Raw genomic sequence first — 18,495 nt, 5'->3', positions numbered from 1 at the left:
TACAAATAGCATTTTAAACCTGTTTTAATGATTTTTACCACTGCAAAACTTAGGCTACACAAACAGCAGCTACTGTGGGAAGAGTGCCCCTCTTCAGACTGCAGAAAACGTGCTTGAATGCTTTTATTGGGGAAGATACATGCATAGAAAAATACAATGCTAGAAACCTTCTCCCTGACATCTAATTGCCTATGTACAGGGAAGGATATACAGTATTTGTGCAATCCTCTGTCTGAAGCGATATATTCCAAGAATTGCAGCTGTAGTAGTGATGATGCCTAAGTATCACTATCATGCCAGAGGTCAGGTCACAGTTGCAAGTGGCAGTTCTGGGAAGAAATCACAGAACAAAAAGCCTGAAATAAATATGCAAAAAATATTTTCCTGGGAGAAGAAGAGATCCTCCAGAACCAAAAATATAAAAATGGAAGAAATCATTGTAATTAGTTGCAAATAGCCTGTTGTGACTAGCTATTTGAAGTTCTTACATGTTGTACAAATTCTTTGTTTGCTATAGTTTTGGGGGTACTTTTTTTAAAAAAAAACAATAACAAGTTCTGCTATGAAATTGTGCTTTTAAAATGGACAGAACTGGGAGAGACATAAATATGATTTTAGGCATTAAAATGATCAACCCATGGAAAGTGATTGCATGTCAGTTCCATCCCCATCAGTCTTGGGGATGGAAAGTCTAAAGGAGATTTATAAGTGCATTTAGCCAAATGTGCTTAGAAACTTCCCTGTAACTGAGAACCTTGCATTATTCCAAGGAGACTTCTCAGTGTGTTCAATCAAATGTGCTTAGAATTCCCTTCCCTACCTTCCCACTCAATACAGGGAGATCAGGGATGGAACAGGCAGGGCAAGCACACAGGTGAGTGTTGGCAGCAGGGCTGGTGTGCTTGGCCCCACGGACCTTACTTGTGCTCCCATCCCCCATTCAGGCATAATTCCAGCATTAAGCAAAACTTTCCCTCAAATGTGTTCCAAGAACATTTCATCCTGAAAACTCCTGCTCTGAGCCTCCCCCTAACGCATGTCATGTATACCTTTTCAGGCGGCACGTGTGTAGTCAATCCCACAGACCTCTTTTGCTCGGTTCCTGGCCGTCTATCTTTACTCAGCTCCACTTCCAAATACAAAGTGACCATCGCAGAAGTGAAGAGACGCTTGTCCCCACCGGAATGCCTCAATGCCTCTCTTTTAGGAGGGATTCTGAGAAGGTAAGGGAAAGCTGTGTGCAACCGCATGGGGAAGATATAGGGACGCTTGAGTTGGACTCAGCGGGGCCTTAGATGGCATGTCATTGCGCCTGCTCAGCTTGGCTAGGCTTATAAGAGATGATTTCTTCAGACCTTTTTGTACCTCAGGCTCTTCATGGAAAAGGGAACACTGAGACAGATTGATCAGAGGCAGAGAAATTGTGCCTCCTCTGGAATCTGTTTCCTGAAGTGATTACTTCACCTGGATCTGTCCCTCTGACTGACAGCAACATCAAAAAAATGATTGCCTCAACAAGGAAGACCAGAAATAATAGAGGAAACAGAAGCAGCTTTTTGTTGCAGCATTTTAATTGTTGGTGTGGTTTTATCTGTTAGACAACTTTTGTGTCTAAAAATAAAATAGAAACAACATCCTTCCTCTCCCAAACACCAGCTAGGCATCATCTCTATGGAATGTATATAAAATGGAGTTCATTTGGTTAAATTTTCATTTGTTTCAGAATGAATGCATTAAATAATGAATGGGCATGAATGGGCTCAGCTTTTGTTACCACACTTATACCCAATGTTTCAATGGCCACTCTACCTTTTATTTTCTCCACAGTGCTTAGATCAGGCTACCTCAAACTCGGCCCTCCAGATGTTTTGAGACTACAATTCCCACCATCCCTGACCACTGGTCCTGCTAGCTAGGGATCATGGGAGTTGTAGGCCAAAAAACATCTGGAGGGCTGAGTTTGAGGAAGCCTGGCTTAGATGATGCATCACCTCAATATATTTGGGAGAGAAATGACAGCTGATTCACATGATGGTCATTCCTAGCGGTGACCACCATTAATTTATGCCGCTCCTCCTGCAAGAAAGCCCACAGAACAATAGAACATCTGGGGCATTCTGGGAAAATGAAGTGGCAGTCACAAGGAGCAGGCTCCAAAATCAGCTCTGTGATGACTGTTGACCCAGATGATAGGGGCAGGGGAGTTACAAGCTTCATTGAAGGGGGAGACAAACACGAGTGTTGAAACAAAATGACTTTGCATGAAAAAAATGACCAAAGAAATGTGACTTTCTCAAATTAATCACAAAACAAAATATGTAGTTAATAGCAAAAGCCATGGAGTAATTAAATTGGTGAAGGGTGGGAAGATTCTTGCTCTTCTTGGTGCAAAGCTCTGTTAATAGAATCAAAGTCATTCATTTTCTTCATTTTTACTAGAATCATTCAGGGGGTCCCTTCTGAAACCCATAAATCTGAGAGAGGAACAGGACTATTTTTGTAACACTACTTTCTAAGTATAAGTCAAGAGAGAATGCCAGTGCGTCAGAAACCTCAGCTTTTACTCCTATTGTACCTGCATGCTTTCAGTTTCCCACCTAATGTCCCTTTCAGAGGAGTGGTTTTAGAGGTGATAGGATTTCCTCTGTTCGTTCTCTTGCTTTATTTGTTTCTCTGGTTTGCTGTGCTCCAAATTTCACTTTTCCTGAATCCAGATTAACTAGAGGCATTTGTAAAATTTAATTTGGAATTTGGGACAGCCTTTTCCCCCTCATTCATTTGTATCATCTCGGCTTTTGTTACCAGTGCCCATTAATGCATTTATAAAGCACACTGCCCCCAAAACTATCTTGATATGACTGCATCAAGTTTCTTTCCAGTGTGCCCATTTGCTGTCATAGATTGGTCAAACACGGCACACAAAAAAAGCATTCTATTAGAATTGTAGGTGCTATCATATCGCATTTGTTTTGTTGATGTATTTTATCAATGCACATAGCATCTGCACATCTGTGATGCAGAAGAGAAGGCATGCAAATAAGCTGAAGGAACAGGCTGTGTGTGTGCAAAGTGTGTTGTACAAATCTGAAAAACAAAAAGGAACAATGGGGAGAAAAATCAAATGTGTCAGTTTCACTTTGGAAACAAGACCTGATCATTCAAAACTCCAAAATCTGGGGAGAAATTTGGTTGAGGGAATTTTTTGGAAGCCCCACTAAGTGATCTGCACCATGAAATCAATTTGTGGGGAAAGGTTAGCCCCATGCACACTCATGTACACTATGGCACTGATTCAATTGCTACTCACAATGGTTCCTGTGGGGAAAGAAAGCAACCTCAAGTCATGGCTCCCCCACTTAACATGCCATTTAGCCCTTAGCAACACCATTCTTCTCATTTACTAGCTCCAGCTGCTGAGAGTACCTATCAATTCCTGCTGAGGAGGGCCTTGTACTGCAAATTGGGAACATGCAGCTCTTAGATACACATTTGAGGAATTATCTTAAGTAAGAAAAACTGGGAAAGGATAACAATGAATCTTTGCATTTCCATTCCCTCCCCTTTCACTGACAGAGCAAAATCCAAGAATGGAGGACGCTGCTTAAGAGAAAAATTGGACAGACTGGGGCTCAATCTGCCTGCAGGGAGAAGGAAAGCAGCAAATGTCACCCTCCTAACATCCTTAGTAGAAGGTATGCTTTGTAATATCATGATACAAATACTTACTCATTGCCTTCTTGAATTTTTGAAGTGGTTTTAGTTCTAGCATGTTACAGTTACATTTTTTCCTACTAGCAATGAATGACAACTGTTGTTTCTGAAGTTTCCATGCTTTGTTTCCAACATCTCAATGAGGCACCTGCCCTGAGATAGTGACAAGGTGGAAGACTATTTAAGTAACGAACACAGAAAGCTGTCTTACGCTGAGTCACGTCATTTGTCCATCCAACTCAACAGCAGCTCTCAAGGATTCCAGAGAAGAGTTCTATTTGGAGAGATTAGGAATTGAACTCAGAACCTTCTGCATGCCAAGTGTGTATTCTACAATCAGCAGGTGGTACAGCCCCTCTTCCTTTTAAGCTGTAAAAGCCCCAACAGGGACTTGACCTGGCGACTGTGCAAGAGACAGAGCAGACTGACTCCGCCTGAGAAGGCAAGAGCCTAACATGGAGTTTTAAGGAGATGGGTTTAAAAACCAGGGACTCCTGCAGCAAAGTCCAGGAAACTTGCTCCATTTGCCACTGTACTGTAATTCGTACTGTAATTGATGGTCAGCCCAAATACACTTAGGCTCAAGCTTTGACCAGCTGTTGTCAATCAGAGTAGACAAGAGCAGGAGGACTGGTGGGCCCATGGTGGGATTTTAGTGGAAGGGACTGCCTTTAATCTGTTGGCACAGCCATCTTGAAATGCCACAGCAACTCTGCTCAGAGGATCCAACACACAGTGCTGATTGCAAGAACAGCCATGCTGCTCTGTTCGTTGTTTTCACTGTAATCTGGGGCACAGGCTGTTTTATTTACAGCTAGAGCTGGTGCTGAACAAGCAAGACTTTTTCTGTATTGCTTGACAATTGTCCAGGGAGCTTTGCAAAATTGAAAAGGACAGTTTGCCGGGCTAAGGCAGAGATTTCTGGAAGGCCCCACTGGAGGGACCAGGTTGTGTACCTTGACAGGCTTCAGCTGGCAGGTGCAAGGAGCCGCATGGAGCTCTCCTGGGCTTCCCCAAGACTGAGGGATGCTCCTATCTCAAGTGAAAGCTGAAAACAACAGTCCTAGGAGGAAGCTTATCCATGGATTTGCTTTTCTCTCCTCTCTGGCTTTACCTGCATAATGATCAGCACTCCTGCAGCATTACCTGTTTAAGGAATTGGGGGTGGGGAGAGAAAGAGAAATAGGTTGCTTTTCCATCCCCGTGAGAAGACAGAAGAATGAAGGCTGTGAAAACAAAGGCTACAGAGTAGGAGGAGAAGGGGAGACGAGCTGAGGATATGGTAGTGCCCATTAAACAGCCAAAAGAGACACATTATGTTGACCTGTTTGTTGAAAATATGTGTTTTGTCCTCTAAAGGGATGGGGCGAGGGAAGCAAATTGTCTCTAAAATTAATATCTGTAGCTAAGTGTGATATGTCCTCCTGATGTTTTAGCTACTCCAGTTTTAGCTACTCCACAGTTATCGAATTGAGCCCAATGAAACTATAAAATTCTGTATAAAAATTCTGTTTCTAAACAAGCAACACAAAATTAATCAGAATTATGTGTCAAATACCTACCCTTGATCTTTTGTCCATCTTAGGGCTTTTATCTGGCTACATGTTTTATAGCTGAACACATAATCAATGAATTAATTGATTAAATATCCATATATTTGCATATTACAATGCAAACTTTAAACGTTGAAACCAGGAAGCACCGCCTACTGGCCATATCTGATCTGGCAATACAACTTCCTCCTTGACCATTGGACCCACTATTAGCCCGAGCCTATCTTCACATGCTGGGAAAGTCCCTAACTCATCGAAGGTTTGAGACCCATCGGCTGCCTTCACCTGGTTTAGCTGGCTAGTCAAAGCCATTCCTGGGGTATGGCTGGTGTTGCATGCTGACAGTTTCTGGGAGCCACAGGGGTGAGCTGAGAGCAGGGTGGGGAACAAAGGTGGAACGTATCCCCCACCAGAGGTACTAAAAAGGTAAAGGACCCCTGACAGTTAAGTCTAGTCGCGAACGACTCTGGGGTTGTGGCGCTCATCTCGCTTTACTGGCTGAGGGAGCCAACGTTTGTCCACGGACAGTTTTTCCGGGTCATGTGGCCAGCATGACTAAGCCGCTTCTGCCAAAACCAGACCAGTGACACCATTTACCTTCCTGCCAGAGTGGTACCTTTTTATCTACTTGCACTTTGACATGATGATCCTTTTATCTACTTGCACTTTGACATGATGATCCTTTGACTAGATGATCCTCGGAATCCCTTCCAACTTCTATGAATCAGTTCAATTTCTGTCTGTGTACACACCAGGAGGTGTTGACTGAGCAGGGATGTCTTTGCCCCATGCAAATGTGTTCATGCTTTGGCTAGAGACAAATGAGGAATGGCTTCAGAACAATTTAAGCTGGTGGGAAACTGGTTTGAGAAACAAGGCATCAGTCGTATCTAAACACAAAGTACAGGATACATATACATTTTGGATAATGTCTTGTGAGCATGGATTAAAAACTCAGCCAAAGTTTAAGTTTGCCAAAGTCCAGTCTTGTATTTTGATGGTTGCGATTCTTCAGGGTTGTCAGTACCATATTTTGTTTTTTTGATGCCATATTTCAACAACAAAAATTGTTGTTGTTGTTTTGTTTCTTACTACTCTTATGCAGAGTAGATGCGGGTGGCACTGTGGTCTAAATCACAGAGCCTAGGGCTTGCTGATCAGAAGGTTAGCAGTTTGAATCCCTGTGACGGGATGAGCTCCTGTTGCTTGGTCCCAGCTCCTGCCAACCTAGCAGTTCAAAAGCACGTCAAAATGCAAGTAGATAAATAGATACTGCTCTGGCAGGAAGGTAAACGACATTTCCGTGCGCTGCTCTGGTTCACCAGAAGCGGCTTAGTCATGCTGGCCACATGACCCGGAAGCTGTACGCTGGCTCCCTTGGCCAGTAAAGCGAGATGAGCGCCGCAACCCCAGAGTTGTCCGCGACTGGACCTAACAGTCAGGGGTCCCTTTACCCTTTACCTTTACTCTTATGCAATCTGCTCTGGCATTGTTCTTGTTTGAAGAGCAGGTAAAAATGCTTTAAATTATAAATATTTATCTATCTAGGTTGAGAGAGACAGTGTCTGTACATTCTAAGTAAAGTAAAGTACCAAAGACTAAATGTAAAATGACCCAGTTGTTTTTGTCCGCTTGCAGGAGAAGCTTTACATTTGGCCAGGGATTTTGGCTACACTTGTGAAACTGAATTCCCAGCTAAGGCGGTTGGGGAGCATCTTGCCAGGCAGCACATGGAACAGAAGGAACAAACAGCAAGGAAAAAGATGATCCTAGCAACAAAGTAAGGAAGAGCCAGATAATTTTCATGCTGGTTTGTAAACTGACCGTGGATCAGCCCAAAACACAGTGGAAGGGCATGTGTACCTCTGCAAACTTTTAGATTGTTTTTGTTCCATGATACATAAATGCATTAGTTACAAAGGCCGCAGCTTGAAACACGCTTCCTAGGAAGTCCATTGTGTTGAATTTAGTGAGACAAATACGTAAATATTAATAGAATAGCACTTTGTATCAGTTCTGAAAGTATAGCGCTCACATGAGCGGTCTACTGTACTTGCATGAGCACTATATTATTAGAAATGCAAAATCGCCAATTCCATTTGTGTGGAGAAAGATGAGTTGGATGTTTTTTAACAGAAGTCGGCAGCTGACACATCACTGGAATCCGCTGACTGGTGCATGACAGACAGATGGACTGTTGCTTGTTTTCTGTTATGCTATTATTGCCCTCTACTGGGCATAATCAGAATTGATCACCTGCATGTCATAGACATAGACTGCCCAGCTGCAAGTCTGACCATAGTGATTTTCATTTAACTCAGGACTTTGAAAACTGTGTTTCTGCAGTGAAAGCACCTTTGCTCATTTTTGCGAGGTCTATTCAGAAAACAAACTTTGCAAAGCCTAGGATGACTCCTTCAAAATGTTCTCTAAAGATGTGCCCATGTGTTCCGTGAATGGTCCATGTCAAGCTTCTGGTTGCTCTGTAAATACAGTCTTAATTCCAGGTGTCTACCATTGAGAAGATGCCTGCTGGCTTGCTGAACAAACCATGCACATGAGCCAATTCTGTAGTGCACTTGTACCAAGGGAGAACTTTGGTCTTTCTAATTTCAGCAGCCCCCTCCATGAGGCCAAAATTTGGGGCCCTCCCACCTCTCCATGTCTATTCTGCATATGCATTGCAACATAGTTGTGGCGTGACCCTCAGGTTGGCACACAGTGCAGGGGAACCAGTCGCACTGTGCTAAATCCATCTCTGCTTGATTTGCCATGGGAATTATCCAGTGGGATTCATGGGAAACATATAAACTGACCAAGAAGTTCAGTATTCTCATGAAAACCTCACTGTATAGCAGTTGACTTGCGATCCTCCATATCAAACTTCTTTGAATGTGCCCAAATGTGCTGAATTTACTAAAGTACATGAAGAAGACATTATTACATGCAAACATCAAGACAGGAGCAGGCCAGAAACAGCCTATTGACTTCCTGATGTTAAATCTTATGAAATTATCTGATTTTTGAACTTTTTTGGCAATATGGAAAAAGCGAGGAAAATGTTTTCTTGAAATATTTTTGGTTACTTATGCAAAAGTCAATGGCTTAATTTTAATTTTTCAAAAATCAAGGGCCATATTTTGGAGTAAATGCCTTGTATTTTTTTTTAGTTTATTGTAATGATGGCCATAAACATACATTACAGACTTCAGTCTCTTATTTGCTTTATTTTAATACACAAGCAAGGATGTAATCCCAAATGCAATTATTCTGAAATGAGGAGGCTTATTCAACAGAAGCTTACTTCTGAGTAAACATGCAAAAGACCAGATGTTGCAGACCTAAGGGACACCACTGCTAACATGTCTCCATTTCCCTGTCACTTTATCCCATGTTATCCTCATCCCAGTCTATGAAGAAGGCTGGTGATCTTCATGGATGTGGGGCGTTGAACCAAGGTCTCCCCAGACCTAGTCACTGTGCACACCAGCTATTATTTTCACTAATGCAGTTTCAGTAAGAGTCTCTCTCAGGTATTCTGAATAAGCCCAGTTACAAAACTTCCCCTGATTTCAACAAGACCCCCAAAGAAGTACATACTGCACTGTAGCATTATAGTCCAATGCACAAACCATTTAAGCTCACATGATAGGCTAGACAAAGTAGGTTAATTTGTTCTGTTGGTCTGAGATATGAGACTCAATCAAACTATAACAGCCCAATTTGTTTAGGGATCAGACTTTCTGTATTATACCTGCCCTGCATATTCATTCATGAAGGACAGAGAGTAGGCTTTTTGCTCTGTAAGTGCTTCTGAGTTCCTTCCCCTGTGCCTCTTTCACATTTTCAACGGCCATGGTGTGCTGCCTGGCGACAAGATACAGGTGACCGCAAATAACTTATACAGTATCAAAGGCTTCAATGAAAGTAGCAAGCTTTCTGTTTCCTTGAAAAGGGAAACCTCTTTCCTACTTGATGTATAACCTCTCTTCAAAGAATCCCCTTTGGCTATACCAGCATGCAATAGTCCAAAAATCACATAACTGGCTTAAAATGGAAGGAAACAAGCTGCCACTTTTATTAGGCCACACACAGTCATTACAATCAGAAGTTCTGAAATGCACAAACATAACAGAGGCAAATAGGCCTCCTGAAGCCCTTTAACTTCCCCAAGGAGCCATAAAAAACAATTAGTCTGCCAGGATTTTAAAGACCAAACAGACTCTTAAAACATTTACCTAGGACTAGCACAGACCAATTCGTTCATCTGCAGGCACGTCAGCATACCATTTCAAAGTGACCCCTTCCTGCCAAGAGTGGCAGAGCTTCGAAGAAAGACTGGACCAAAATTACTCTGGGGCTTACTCACACTAATGATTTGCATTAGAGTTTTGGGGAGCTATGATTTAACACTGTAAAGATTGGCATGATAAAAACTAATACTATTTGCTTTCATTTTAAACTATCAACGGTTGCAAATCATTTGTTTCCTTTTTTGAAAAATAAGACTTTTGATGTGCTACAAAGGCTAAAATGCTAGAGAGCAAAGATTTGCTTGATATGGACTGGTGGGCCTTAACGCAGGCTCCCCTGGATCTTAGAGAAAGAAGTTCGTGTGGAAGGTTATTGTTCATGAGATAAAATTATGCCTGTAGGGAAAATTGGTGTAGAACTTGAGAGCAAGGCTGTGCAAAAGTCTCAGGGGGTTGAACTAGATAACTAGGTTCCTTCCAACTCTACAACTCAACAGTTCTATGAGGCAGGAATCTCAGACAAATTACACTGTTTCATACAGTCTGTTTAGAAATTGAGAGCAACTCAGCTCTGCATATAACACCCAATTCTGCCTTAAATTTTTTTTAAAGGTGGAGACTCTTTTTAATTTCCCCATTATAGTCTGTGGGAAAGTCATGTGAGGCTTCAGAAAATGGACTGAAGCAACCCTCTAAACACAAGCTGAAGTGGCCTCCTATCTGAACCTAAGAGGCAGGTTCTGAAATTATTCACACACAAAAAAAACCCTACCTGGGAGGTGTTTGTGGCATGCACCCAAGAGATTTGCTTATTTCTGATAATGGCCTCAAAAGGAAGGGCATGGCTCATCATCTCTTTTGAAAATTACACTGCAGGCTCCAGAAGTCAATATTTTACGTATGTGTGGCTTCCTTGTGAGATGGTGAGAGAACAGTGCAATGGTGTGCAACCAAGAGGTTAACCCCATGTAGCACTATTTCCTTTGATCGTCTGTCTTCGATCCTATGCAGTAGTCTCACTGACATAGTGGATGAAAATTGCGTACAAGTAAGCTGATAGCAGGTGGCGCTGTGGGTTAAACCACAGAGCCTAGGGCTTGCCAATCACAAGGTCGGCGGTTCGAATCCCTGCAACGGGTTGAGCTCCCGTTGCTCGGTCCCAGCTCCTGCCAACCTAGCAGTTCGAAAGCACATCAAAGTGCAAGTAGATGAATAGGTACCGCTCTGGCGGGAAGGTAAACGGCATTTCCATGCGCTGCTCTGTTTCGCCAGAAATGGCTTAGTCATGCTGGCCACATGACCTGGAAGCTGTATGCCGGCTCCCTCGGCCAGTAAAGCGAGATGAGTGCCGCAACCCCAGAGTTGTCCGCAACTGGACCTAACGGTCAGGGGTCCCTTTACCTTTAAGCTGATAGCAGCTGAATTTAGACATGAGTGAGATAAGCATGGTTGGCAAGTCCTGGTTGTAGGGAGATGCCTCCCATTGATGGCCTTTCCTGTTCACTGAAATGTGAAGTTCTATTGACCAAAGCCTGGAACTGGGTGGTCAAGGTTTAGTAATACTGCAACCTGAAGCATTTTAAAATAGATTCCAAAAGCAGCATAACCACATATAAATTGCGTTGGAATGTTGTCGTTGTATTATGTGTGTGTACATGCATGTGCATGCATATGCACATTTTTTGGAATGTAGATTGATTTTGAATATCATCACTAAACAGCATAAGAGAGCAATGGCCAGCTAATAGTCCACATGCTGGATGATCTGGTCTCCAATTTTATATTACGTGTTTCAAACATCCTGGCACAGTTTCACTTGTAAAGCAAAGAAGCAATGAGCCTCTATGCACATTCCATATGCATTTCATAGTGTCGCTATTTCACATGCTATTTTAGTGGAATAGTGCCAGTGCCAAACTCTTTTCAGCAGAGCTTTGAAGAATGCCTTCATTTCCCAGCCCACCTCCCACTGTACCATCTGCTACTATTTATTCAGTTGTGCTCCATACCTGGGAATCCATTTCTGCTAAGAGATGTCAACACATTGGAGCATGCATTGGGACATTGGGTAGACATCTTGGACATTATGCATCAATTTTTATTCTAGGCAAATATGTAAAGAATTTCAGGACCTGCTAAGCCAAGATAGATCACCCTTGGGATCCTCAAGACCCACTCCAATATTGGACCTTGACATCCAGAGACATTTAACACATTTCAGGTATGACCTTTGAAATCCATTTGTCTTCTGTAAGTCAACTTGAAATGTTAGTTGGTGAATGTTTTAGATTTCAATGTGCTTTCTCTCAAGAAACTGGGAGGAAAGTTTCTTATGCTGCCACGGTAAGTTCTACATTAAGACTAGTATCTGTTCAATCCAATCTATGTGTGGTAGGGAAGAGCTTTCAAGGGGTGCATAAAAGGAGGCTAGTAGAACTTTTTGTCCTTGGGTAAGGGAGCTATGCCGAGTTTAGTCCTTGTGTAGCAACCACATCTTACAGGATCCCAAGGCACAGGAATGTCTTAGAATTTGATCCAGGAGAGAGTTTGGCTCTCTGGAACACAGTTACTATCTAAGACTTTTATTTTGCTATATAAATAATATAGACTTAGATTAGAAAAGGCTCTTGAATTTTTCCCAGCGTGGCTTGCCTTAGCCCTCCCTTTAATGACTTTCACCGGATGGTCAAACCTTCCATTTTAAAGGAGCATGAGGCTATGAATGGTTTTTAAACTCCTGTTTTGATCTGTACTGCATTGTTTGTGCACTGTTCTAAGATTATTTTAAGAGACGCTTTTATTTGTGTGTGTGTGTTCTTCAACATTTAATAGTTTAGCTTCCCCCCCCCATGTTTTTCTTTAAATTATTGTTGGTGATCTGCCCCCACGGGGTCACGAAGAGTCGGAAACGACTAATGTTTTAAGTAAATAAACAATTAAACCACTTCAGTTTTTGCATAATGAAAAACTGTCCAGTGGAATATGTGGGCTTAAACATGAAATCCAAATTCATGAAAATTTGCACAATGCAATGGAAACTATTGTCTCGTTCCAAGGTGCTGTCATTCCTGAGTGGTCAGGTGCCCTCTGGTGGTGCTGGTGAGAAGCAGTCATTTCTTTTCTGCTGCTCTGCTAGTGAGCTAAACAAAAGAAGAATATGTGGAAGCAAGAAAGGACATAGGACTAGGTTACATTCTCCAGGATTTAAATTCTTGAAGTGCCAAAACCTTTATGGAGCCTTGTGCTGCTATGACAGGGTATCTGAATATAACCCTGCAAGATTTTCTGCAAACAAAATTAACTAAAACACAACCAGTAGAACTACCACTAAACAATTTCATAGTATTTAAGGGAATGTGTGGGTTCTAATAGGCCATGCCCAGAAAGGAGTGGTGGGGCGATACCACGGCCTCTGCAGCTTCCCTTGACCCCCCCCAACACCCACACATCCGACATGGGCAACTGAGCTATGTGCATAGGCTTCAGTGCCAGAGAAGCTGAAACCCCGCATAAAGCATGCCCACATTGTGGCCGATACAGTCCCTCATGCAGCAAGAGACACGGCTGATACACTCGTTGCAAGCAGATCCTCATGAAGATGAAAACAGCGAGTGCTGTGCGTGGGCCACAAAAATGTGATTATTGACCAAGCGAGATCCTTTCAAGAAAACACTGGAGACTGCTCTCACCTTTTTGTTCCCAAAATAAATTTATGTAAAGCAAGGGTGGCCCTCCAGACAGGGCCGGCGCGTCCATTTAGGCGGACTAGGCCACTGCCTAGAGTGCCGAAATTGAGGGGCGCTGCACTGGCCAGCCCACCCGCCGCCACCACCATCCGCTGCTGCCTGCAGAGCCGTCTCTAGGCTCGGGCGGGGGGCGCCAAGGCGCCTGGCGATCAGGGGTACTGTGGGGAGGAGGACGCAGGAGGCGGTCCTCCTCTGAGGCCGCCACTGCTGTGCGCGCCTTCTGGAGGCTGGCCTGGGCAGCGGACGCTGTCTCTGTGCCGCTGCCAGCGCCGCTTCTTTCCTGCTCTCGGCCGCTTCCTCCCGCTTGGCCCAGAGGCGCCCGCAGCTTCTGATTGGCTGCAGGGCCGAGCAGGAGGAAGCGGCCAGAAGCGGCCGAGAGCAGGAAGGAAGCGGCGCCGGCAGTGGCACGGAGACAGCGTCCGCTGCCCAGACCAGCAGCATGGGCTCTGCGCCCCGTAGAGCTTCAGTCATCCCATGTGCTCTATAAAGTTTTCATCCCTCCTGCCATTCACACTGCACCATCTCACGTCTGAGCTATCAGCTGAAACGTTGATCTTCCAATTAAAGTAAGTCAGTGGAACCACCAGGCGTGCATCGATAAGATACATACCCCGGGGGGGGGGGGGTGCCAGAAGGTGATCTTGCCTAGCGCGCCAATAACCCTAGCACCGGCCCTGCCTCCAGATGTTCAGCACTATAACTCCCATGCCGGCTGGGGCTGATGGGAGTTGATGTCTGACAACATCCAGAGGGCCCCCACCTTGGCTGTGCCTGCTGTAAAGCATCTGAAGGCTTGGCGCTAAGCCCTGGTGTTATCCATCATGAGGAGAGGCATTCTAGCTTCTAACCATGAACAAGTTACATACTGAGAAGAACCACAGGTAATACAGTGGTACCTCTACTTACGAATTTAATGCGTTCCAAACACACATTTGTAAGTCGAAAACATTTGTAAGTCGAATCCCATAGGAATGCATTGGGAGAAAAAAATTGTAAGTCGAAGCAACCCTATCTAAAAATTTGTAAGTAGAAAAAATCCTATCTAAACCGCATCCAAGATGGCGGACGGAGCTCCATTCATAAGTAGAAACATTCGTAAGTAGAGGTACCACTGTATGTTGTAGAGGTTGCAGGAAGGGGCTTCTGCAGTCATAGGGGCCACTCATGGGGTTAGATGTTTTCACACTGAGCAGGGCATAGCAGAGGCACATGTCTCTCTTTGAGTATCATCAGCCTGCCACAGTATGTTGTAAATATTTGATAGCAACTTCTGCTGCTAGAAATATCCAGACTTGGCCATTGCTGTAAACGGGGATAGACAGATGGTGGCTTCCTCTTTTTCTCCTCCACCTCCCATGGAGAGTAAAGCTATTTCCTTCACCATAAGACTGAGCTCTGTCAGCCTGGGGGTGGAGAGGTGGGGTGGGGTGTGCGACACCTTGTAGCTGCTGCCAAAGGAGAGTCCAAGTCTTGAGGCCTATTTGGCTGGTTTTGTTTCAGTGAAAGGATATCATTAAAACATGACGGAGACACCCTTCCCATCCAGCTTCTGGGCATGGCTGCATATGCTTAACTGCATAATGACTTGAGAAAATTGGCATAATATCCAACCACCACCAAAGTTCTCAGAACACTCTTTACAAACACAAATCCATTTTTTGTTTCCCCAAAGAGCATTGTACCAGGGTAAGAATAGAAGGGGTGCAATGAACCTTGCTTTCTCTTTCATCTCAAATGGAGAGAGACTCAAGGCGGATGCCAAGGTGGCATGGAAAAGAAGAAAGTAGGAAATGAGGTCAGAAATTCTAGGAAGGTCAGCACAGGATAAATGATAGTCTAGGAAGCTAGGAGGTTCCTCTCTGTAGCCTCCAGTCAGGGGCGACCCGAGTGCCATATTATCAAGGAACAATTACTGCCCCACTAGCTCATACCCATGACAAACTTAGTTGGTCTCTAAGGTGCTGCTGAAGGGGGAAAATTTTTTTTGTTTTGCCCTACTAGAGTGGTTCATAATTTATTTATTTTTTAAAAAATGCCTGCTCCAAAGATCTTACCTTACTACACTAGGGATTATATAGCTATATCTGAAATTTCATGCATATCAGTTAATATCTTGAGCCTCCTCCACGCAAATAACTGCTTACTTGGCTGTTTTCATATGTCATGAGGGCTGAAATTTCAATTCAGTGGAGCCAAAACACAATCCATCCTGTAGATTTAAGTATCTGTCCACAGTCGCCTACTTGTTATCAGGGGCCCAGAATCCACATTCCTTTGTAAGAAAATAAGAAATCATGTAAAACCATTTTTGCAGACAAATAAAAAAAAAATCAATGTGTGTGTATGTGGGGGGGGGGTGACAAGAAATTTTCCACACTGGGTACCACCTGACCTTCCTACACCTCTGCCTCTAGTGCAAGCTTAAAAGGTAAAGGTAAAGGGACCCCTGACCATTAGGTCCAGTCGTGACCGACTCTGGGGTTGCGCGCTCATCTCACATTATTGGCTGAGGGAGCCGGCGTACAGCTTCCAGGTCATGTGGCCAGCATGACAAAGCTGCTTCTGGCGAACCAGAGCAGCACATGGAAACGCCGTTTACCTTCCCGCTGTAGCAGTCCCTATTTATCTACTTGCACTTTGATGTGCTTTCGAACTGCTAGGTTGGCAGGAGCTGGGACCGAGCAACGGGAGCTCACCCCGTCGCAGGGATTCAAACCGCCGACCTTCTGATCAGCAAACCCTAGGCTCTGTAGTTTAACCCACAGCGCCACCTGTGTCCCTAGTGCAAGCTTAGCTGCATCCAAATACTTCCAGCATTTCATAGCTATATAACAGTCAGAAACCAGTATGTTAAGCTTTGCCCACTGTTGAATAGCCATGGCCGCAAAAACGTCAGTGCTGATTTTTGCCAGCCAGGCAATCATTAAAGGTATAGGGGACATGCCAGGCGGGGAAACCGGCAATCCAAATGAAAGACCAAACTACATGTGACTGTATCCCAAGTATGATTTGGATCAGGGCCATGTATTTGGAAGGGGGTTAACCCTTTTCCTTCATACCTATTCCCAGAATGAAGACTGCCTGCTCCCTGTTTTACCACCCCAGTATATGTTCCAGTTCCATACATTATTACTGCAGGAATCACTGTTGTTGAAACACTGACTCTCACCACACCATGCCAAGAGTGGATGTTACCCACAAACCCATAAACACCCGTGCACAAGTACCTGATTGGGCCAGAGTTTCCCAGTGGGTACAAGCTGTGTGTTTTTCCACACATATTTCTACCTTGGAGGCTTTTTCTTGCTGGACTTTATTCCTCCTCATCCTAGCAGACAGTTTTGTTGGGAGTCGCATTCTATTACTTTGGGGGACTTCAGGGCATCCTCTTCCACCTGTGGGGTTCCAGGGCATCCTGGCCACAGTAAATGAAGCAACACCAACTGAAAATCTGGTCCCTAAGGGCTGCACTTAAGACCTAAGCTTCTGTCAAGAAAATCAACCTTTGAAGATGTTTCTGGCCTGGATAGATAGATTATTTTTGTGTCTTCCTCACTCGAAAAGTAATAAATATTTTAGTGGGCAAGTCTTCAATTTCAGCAAAATGAAAATCTGTGCAGTAAACTCTTCAATATTTCTCTCTCTCTCTCTCTCTCTCTCTCTCTCTCTCTCTCTCTCTCTCTCTCTTTCTCCTTCCTTTACAGCTTGATCACGCATGGCTTTGGGACGCCTGCCATATGTGCTGCCCTCAGCACTTTCCAAACTGTTCTCAGTGAAATGCTGAACTACTTGGAAAAACACACGGCACACAAAAATGGCGGAGCAGCAGAATCCGGCCAAGGACACCCCAACTCGGAGAAAGCCCCGCTGCGGAAAACTTCAGAGGCTGCTGTGAAAGAGGGCAAAACAGAAAAGACAGATTAGCTACATCAAACAGAATCTATTTCCAGAGAACCTTGCTACTGATATTTTTTAAAAAACATATATCTATCTATCTCTCTATATAGATCTACATATATATCTATATCTATATATCTCAACAAAAGTGACTTGGCTCCGGTGGACCAAACTGAATTTGGGGAGGGGGAGGTTTTTAAAAACCCACCACCCCTGCTCTCCCCAAGGACAGCTATGTACAGTAACTGTGGGATGAAACTTTTTTTAAAGCCTCTCTCTCTCTCTCAATGATGTTTTGTGTGTGCACGCACACACATACATTTGATCATTCCGAATGATACACTGACACTCCCCCCACCCCACCCTTAGCACTTCCAGACTTGGAAGAAGCAGCACAATTCTAACCTATCACAGGCTAATGCTGAAACACTTTTCTGATTGGACAGCCTAGTCGGAGGCTAAAAGAATATGGCATCCTGGGATATGCAGCCTCCCAGGTGAACTTGTGTCACATCATCACCCGTTCAAGGGATGAAACAGAGAAGAGTGCCTCTTTTCATTGGCCCCCACGAGAGACAATATGGAAGCAAGTCTTGCATAGGAGGTGGAAGAACTTGAAGATACAGTATTTCAAATAACAAGTTTGGACTGAGTACTGAGGCCTGGGAGCGTCTGATAGATCCACACCAGAAATTGATGTCAAAGCCCGTCAATGATTTGTCATTCCAGCCTTGGTGCCTTCTCTTGGGAGGGTGTGGCCACTGAGTCCACAGCCTTCTTACCGCTAGCTAGGAGAAGTTCAACTAAATAAGAGCTGGAGCTTCTGACCATCTTTCCCACCTGCAGCTGAGTTCTGTGCCCGCAGAAAACCATAAACAGCTGAATGCTCTGCTGGATCCGAATAGGGGACTGGGGAGATCTAGTGTGTTGCTGTGATGTCACAATGTTTCTCTTCCCCCCCCCTTCAATGGCCTGTACGATCATGCTTCAGCCACACTGTTCAGCTCTTATTGTGGGGGTGGGGGGGGGTAGGATTGCTCCTGCCAGGTCTGCCCCAATGTGCTTCTGATGCAATGTCTGAAAGATCCTGCAGGCATTACAAATGTGTGTGTGTAAGCTCTGACTACACAATCAGGAAAGGTCCCTGATCACACAGACAGAGCCAACAGTTTGCACATGTGTAGGGCATCATTTGTACAGACACCATGCTGAATGTGCATAAGGAGTGAGGGCAAGGCCAGAAGGCATGAGCATGGAAGAAGATGCTACCCCCCCCTTTCCCTGCTTATTCAGAAAATGTCTTAATAGTGCCAAATGTCGTCCCCCCCCCACCGA

At 44.2% G+C, this 18,495-nt stretch overlaps 1 protein-coding gene across 1 annotated transcript in view; it reads left to right on the top strand.

Annotated features, from left to right (window-relative positions):
• The window catches only part of TFAP2D (transcription factor AP-2 delta), a 43,970-nt gene extending 26,724 nt beyond the window's left edge, over positions 1-17,246 (top strand). The window contains exons 4-8 of the mRNA XM_035110726.3: positions 1,058-1,223; positions 3,574-3,692; positions 6,903-7,044; positions 11,625-11,738; positions 16,968-17,246. Of these exons, the coding sequence (XP_034966617.1) occupies positions 1,058-1,223; positions 3,574-3,692; positions 6,903-7,044; positions 11,625-11,738; positions 16,968-17,187 (761 nt within the window). The 3' untranslated portion in view covers positions 17,188-17,246. The remainder of the gene's footprint in view (positions 1-1,057; positions 1,224-3,573; positions 3,693-6,902; positions 7,045-11,624; positions 11,739-16,967) is intronic.
• Positions 17,247-18,495: the final 1,249 nt, after the last annotated feature.

The sequence above is a fragment of the Zootoca vivipara genome, chromosome 3 (genome assembly GCF_965207765.1).
Source record: "Zootoca vivipara chromosome 3, rZooViv2.hap1.1, whole genome shotgun sequence".
Classification (NCBI taxonomy): Eukaryota; Metazoa; Chordata; class Lepidosauria; order Squamata; family Lacertidae; genus Zootoca; species Zootoca vivipara.
Note: the sequence above shows the minus strand (reverse complement) of the source record. Positions and strands in the feature narration are given on the sequence as shown.